We start from the raw sequence: 6,175 nt of genomic DNA, 5'->3' as shown, positions 1-6,175 counted from the left end.
GATATTTTCAGTAGTAAATGGTACCAATAACAGCACATTTGAGCAATGCAATTGTAGTGGATAAAATGGTCAATTTTTCCGTGTAGTACTGTACGGATTATACGCTCCTCACCGGTTAAGAGTTTGGCCGAGAGTTGTCTCCTTCCTTTTCTGGCCTAGTGCTGTTCTTTTTTACTTTGCGCCGGTCAAACTGAAGGTCACATCGCTACAGAAAGTAAATGAAGTATACGTTCAATGTTTTTTCCTGGCTGAAGTTCATAGTTCAAGATAAGAGGCAGTTTTGTAAACTAATTGTAAGTCACAACAGATTTATAGTTTATTCATAGATGTTAATAAAACTTTTTACCAATTACTGGAATTTTATTGCAGTTTAATATTGTATAAGGGTACTCTTAACTTTTAATCCCTATACAAGTGATTTAAGGGCGAGAAAACTGACGATTTTTGGCTTACATTTGCGGTCATTATCATATTTTTCGAGTACATTAGTGAAGTTTAAGCAAAAAACGATTAAAATTGCTTAAATAGGTGTTTTGTCGAGGGCGAATCCAGAAATAATCCTTAGGGGGGAGAGGAGAAATCTTGTATCTTTCTGATTAATTTCTTAATTCGATTTTACATCAACACAATCCTTAATTTTCACAGTACTGAACGATATAATCTATAAGCCATAGAGCTTTGAGGGGCAGCGCGAATTTTCCGCTTGAATGTTTTATGCAATTAAAACGACATGTACCTGATCTATGTTTTGGTCCATGCTCGTTGTAAGTACCCATTGACGAATATCATCATGGAGAGCTTCATCGTCCTGAAGGTACAGTGCCTTTGGTAACGGGAAATCGGTTGGTATGTCGGTGTGTTCCATGTACGTGTTATCAATAATTTGACTATCTCCCTCCTCGATTGCTTCGCAAATATCCAGATAGTAATTCAGGAATACAAAAGCTTCTGAAATTCTACCTTCTTCCCGCAAATCTAGACCTTTACGAGTCAATAATAAAATGCCAAAAGGATGACGGTAAATAAATTGGAAAAATATTTGTAATTTCTTACCTGCTTCACAAAATGCCTTATCAGCTGGAATTACATCAATGTACCTGAGCAAAGCAATTGATATTTTTACTGCTATTTGCTTTAAAGAAGGAACTTTCTTACAAATAGCCCTCAACGCACAAAAATGAACAATTAGCAAAAGTTCTTCAAAGTGACTTTTTGTTTGAGAATTAACTTCATTACCCGTTTTAATATTTTCCACCTGAAATTAAAATAATTTACTTCTTCTCTTTACGTCACTTTACCAGATACCTACTAATTAACATAGTATAATTTGGTATAATTAAGTGTATTAAATTGTTTTCCATTTAAAATTTGCCGCCATTTAATAAAGGAAAGAGATTTAAGTTCCTTTGATAGGGCGCAGACGCAGCCCTTACAGCTTCATAAATACATAGTAATAATCAGGTGATCTATTTCATTTCCGTGACGGCAGTTAAAGATTGAACGTGTGATTAGTGAGGTGTTACTTTGATATTAAACGATTGACTATATCAAACTTTTAATTCGAGTTATTCAAGTTTTTGGAAACTTCTGTATTATTTTACAAGACACGGTGATGCATAGGAGAAATTGTAAGCGAAAAGTGCGTTGGGAGATGTTGGCATACAAAGGTATGATAAATAGTAATTTTTTAACGTTCTTTTGTTACAAATCTGATGTATTTTCTTGTACTTGGTGTACTTTAATTACTCTTATTATTTATTGTTTTCTGGGAACACATTTAGCTTTGAAAGGTTATGTGACAAACTTTATAAAGGGTTATGTCTTGGTTATATCTAACTTCGAGGATTATAAGTAGTAAAATTATCCAAACAAACCAAGATCGTTTGGAGGTTTTTGATAATATATTTCTAGGTATTATTTAATATCTTTACTTTCAATGATGCCAAAAATTGCGTATAAGTTGTTTAATTGTTATAAGATACAATATAGTTATTTTGTTGCCCTGAAGCATAGCGTTGGTCAGGTAATTATGATTACGAATTATCTCAAGAAAACTAAATACATGTGCAATTTCTGCATACCTAACCTAACAATTTTAAAAGAATAATATATGTAATCGGTTTCTGTTGAATCCTTTTTTACTTATATCATAACCTTTTTATACACACGAGAAAATTATTTTGATTGATAAACTGATATATACGTAAGTAATTATTGTTTAATATCACGTACAAAAGTTTTCGCTCAGAAAATATTTCCTTTGTGATAGGTATTTCACTGTAGGCAAAAATAATTTATATATTATACATAATTGTATAATGCAACGATCTAAGGAATTTGACGATCTATTGTTTTCTTGAAATACTGCATATTGCCTAAAGGTGGCGCTTAGATGTAGCACACGGCAGATTTATAAACAGTTTAATTAGGGAGTGATTGAACAAAATTAGTGTAACTAACTATATGAATAAGCTCTTTTTACCAGTTTATGAAGCATCTGTCGTAACTCTGACCATATTTCGTAGTTATTTTCTTCTTTATCAATATTCAATGCCAACATTTCTTTTACGATTCGGTTGTAAATTTTAAAGTTTTGACTGATAGCCGGCGTTCCGTATGTATTGAACACTTTTACAGCTTGGATTGGGGAACTATCTTTTAATAAACTGGTAGCATACAATGCCAAGTATTTGTGCAAAATTGGCAAACCATGTGCTTTTGCCTTTTCAATGCACTTTGTCCAATGCCCTTGTTCAGCCAACAAATCCAATGATTCCATAACCCCTTAAAAACAAAGTATCCCTGAGCATTGTGTTAAATATAACCACAACGTTGTCATATTAGATAATCGCCAATGGCCACCATTTAGATGATCCACCACAAAGCTTTAAATTAAATCTATTAGAAAATTTAGATATAAACACTGCTGCAGTTAATAAGAAAACTATCGACATNATTAATTATATATTATTATTATATATATAGTTATAATATTGTACATTTATTTCCAGGTGAAGATAAAGAAGATTCAAAATCGATAGCGGAGTCCGAGTCGAAAGACACGGGTCCTTTGCCGTGACGAACGTCCAATCCTTCTCAATCGCACCACCAGTCCAAGTCTACGTATAAATAAATAAACAGTTAAAGTAACATAAAAATAAAAACTGAACTAAAAATATGGCCCCGTCGCATGTTCTGGGAAGAAAACAAAAAAAAGGAGACAAAAACTTTTATTAATCTTTCATTATGCAGTCCTTGGGCAGATGTTCATAGGCAGAAAAATAGGAATAAAACTACTGAATTTTTTCCTGTTTGTGAGGCGTGTGTATTTCATGTCGTGCATGTAAATAATAATAATAATTGTAATGATAATAGTAATAGCAATGAAAGTTCATTCGTAAGTTATCTCACAAAGGAATAATAACGGTATTTATTTTATTAAACGTGGACATGTTTTATCATTTCTTCTTTTGTGGCCTGGAGAATAAGTAAGTGGAAATGAAGGAATGTAAAGCTGTGCATTTTTTCGTGTTCTTGTGAGTTATAGTAGACAAAAGGCTGATACAGAGTGTTCGTGATTATTATGATTAAGTAATGGTGGTCAGTTATTATTTTTATTGTAATGTGACCTGTTTATTTCTTTAGTTACTTTTTAATATACTTATTTTGACAATTGATTTTGGTGCTTTATTTTTTTATTTTATGTGTATTTTTTGTTTCGTTATTTTTTGTTGCTATTTCAGTCTGAATTCACATTATTTTTTCTGATAAAATTCGGTAGGGGTGTTCGATTTTCGATTTAGATTTCAGAAGACTGTAGAAATTATGGAGCTCTTGGGTAATTTATTGATAGCGCCCATGGGTAATTATTGATAGTGCCCTTTGTAGAAAGCGTTGTCTAAGTTTAAAAAAATACCAATTTATTTATTAAACTATCTGTTTCCTTTCCAATTTGGATTGACGGTACATAGCACTTAACATTTTAATTTTGGCGATATTTTACAATTAATGGTTAATCTTTTAAAATTTAGTGGTTATGTCATTAGAATTTATATCTATGCAACCAACTATACACATTTAAATCCTCCCACTCTTTGCAGTTGTTTAGTTCCAACTTGAACGTCAAAATAGATCATTTTTAATTAAAGATCCTCATTAAACGAAAACAGGCCTGATAGGAAACCCTTCCATTTTTTTTATTCGATAATATCTTTGGCCTAAGCCCTTTTTGATTAAAAGTCTAAAGGCTTGAATGCAGGAAAGAAACATTTCTTAATTTCCAATACTAAGTAATTTTTAAATAAACAATTACAGTTTCTCTCTTCCTACGTAAAAAGGTCTTAACGCCCCGCTGGAAGCCTCCCCTAACAAGTTTCGTTACGTAATTGATGGACGGTCCCTAAACAAAAGTCTATTATTAATTATCTTTATAGTGGATTTCAAAGTTATTTTAAAATGTTATACTATCACTAACTGAGTATAAAATTGGTATAAAAATATGTTGAAGGCAATTGATGTGGTGAACCTTTTTGCCCCCTGTGGGCGAGGGGGATAGAATATGTCCACCGTATCTCCTGCGTGTCGTAAAAGGCGACTAAAAGGGGAAGTTAGTAATATAATCGAAATTAAGCTCAAGGTTTTGTTATGGAAATTTTGTTATCGAACTTTGGGCTTAATGCGATTACTTTACTAAATTAAATTTAAGATGGTTTCATAACACAAGTTCTCAAAAATAAGATTATTGTCTTTTGTTACATAGATCCATATTTAATATGTTTTCAGCAACAAAATAAAAATTTGAAAGCAATACAAATATTGCTAGCGTTTTTGTATTGCAACTTCTCGAACTTTTTTTATCTTACAGTTAAAAGTTTACAATAAATCAATTCATTTTAAATAAAAGATTTATTGATTGTTTATGTTTAAGTTCCCTTTTTGGTATTTAAAATAAAAAGGAAACGAGATGCAGAAACATACACAGTCACTATAATTACATTTTATTGTGTTGTAACGTTTCTACTCGTTTTTGCATTTCTTCAGTTGGTTCCCCTTGATTTCTTTTTGTTTTAGGATTGAAAAGGGAACAGTAAACTTTTTTTAGATGTGCTATTAGACTAGATTAATTTGTAGAACTTTGTTATGAAACACAGTTTCTTATTTATTGGTTTTATTTTTATAACTTCAGTTTTCAGTGTCTTATTAAAATTTGAACATCTTTGTTAACTCTTCAGTTTAAAACTGAAGTAGATATTATTTTTGTGATTAAGGTATTAATTTGTTATTAATAAATATGTCAATTTGTTATATTAGTCACAGTTCCTTTTAATTTGTTTAATATATTTTTGAAACGCACAAATCGAAACGCACAATTGGGAACGTTTTGAACTGAGAATATACGAGGTTTGTTACAAAAGGACTGAGCACAAATTATGTCAGTGGGCTGTTAGTAGATGTAAAATATTGTCACGAACGCACAAACAAATACGCACAAATGTTGGAACAGACTGTAGAGGATGATGTTGTTAATAAGACAAAATGGATTTTTAACTATTTGTTACCATTTTGCTGCCTATTTTCGTCTGTAGTAATTTGATTCGTGGAGTTTTTTTTTTGGATATAGTGTACCTGAAAGATACGCACAAAATTTTATGTATTTATTGGAAACATTGTATGTGAGATTCAAATAAAAAGTGAATATCGAAAAGTTGAATGTTCTAGGCGAATTTTATGCATAATAAATTCTTATTCCACTGATTACTTACTGACGATTATTATTTTATTTTCAAAATCTACGTATCGCATAGCTTTCTAGTAGGCACCAATTTTTTATGCAGAAAGTATTGATTATTTATTGTTAACAAAATGTTTATTGTTTATTATTTTATTTGACAAAGCGTATTTGTATTTCATTTTATTTTTAAAATTTTCCAAGTATTAAGTATTAGCCATCAGGTTATTTTGCAAATATAATTATTATGATAATAAAATATTGCAACTGTAATTGGGAAATTTTTTGGAATAAATGTTACAATAAGCGTATTTATAATCTAAATTGTTAATGTTTTGATTTAAATTGAAATTCCGACTCTCCTTTGTGATTTCTTTTATCTTTCTGATAATGGTGATATTATTATAGTTTTAAAAATTTAAAAAATTCGCCTACCCCCAATAAATA

At 30.7% G+C, this 6,175-nt stretch overlaps 2 protein-coding genes across 3 annotated transcripts in view; one reads left to right on the top strand and one right to left on the bottom strand.

The window, feature by feature from the left end:
- The window catches only part of LOC108734076 (histone deacetylase Rpd3), a 20,720-nt gene extending 17,043 nt beyond the window's left edge, over positions 1-3,677 (top strand). The window contains exon 8 of the mRNA XM_025981051.1: positions 3,012-3,677. Coding sequence (XP_025836836.1) covers positions 3,012-3,079 — 68 coding nt within the window. The 3' untranslated portion in view covers positions 3,080-3,677. The remainder of the gene's footprint in view (positions 1-3,011) is intronic.
- On the bottom strand, positions 176-2,931 carry LOC112906612 (intraflagellar transport protein 172 homolog). 2 transcript variants are annotated; one of them, XM_025981048.1, is made up of 3 exons: positions 2,483-2,931; positions 1,054-1,255; positions 176-975 (listed from the first exon to the last, which is right to left on the bottom strand). In XM_025981048.1, the coding sequence occupies exons 1-3, from the start codon at positions 2,777-2,779 to the stop codon at positions 713-715; spliced, it is 762 nt and encodes a 253-aa protein (XP_025836833.1). In that variant the 5' UTR covers positions 2,780-2,931; the 3' UTR covers positions 176-712. The 2 variants fall into 2 exon arrangements, with proteins under 2 accessions (XP_025836833.1, XP_025836832.1); XM_025981047.1 differs by having other exon boundaries at positions 176-981; positions 2,483-2,921.
- Positions 3,678-6,175: the final 2,498 nt, after the last annotated feature.

This window comes from Agrilus planipennis, unplaced genomic scaffold (genome assembly GCF_000699045.2).
Source record: "Agrilus planipennis isolate EAB-ADULT unplaced genomic scaffold, Apla_2.0 scaffold10, whole genome shotgun sequence".
NCBI lineage: Eukaryota > Metazoa > Arthropoda > Insecta > Coleoptera > Buprestidae > Agrilus > Agrilus planipennis.
This window is presented reverse-complemented; position numbering and strand designations above follow the sequence as displayed.

Coding starts and splice junctions, on each gene's coding strand:
- LOC112906612 (XM_025981047.1), bottom strand. CDS start 2,779: ATGGAATCATTGGATTTGTTGGCTGAACAAGGGCATTGGACAAAGTGC. Junction 1,256..2,482: donor GACAGATGCTTCATAAACTG/GTAAAAAGAGCT, acceptor TTTTAATTTCAG/GTGGAAAATATTAAAACGGG. Junction 982..1,053: donor TAAGGCATTTTGTGAAGCAG/GTAAGAAATTAC, acceptor TGACTCGTAAAG/GTCTAGATTTGCGGGAAGAA.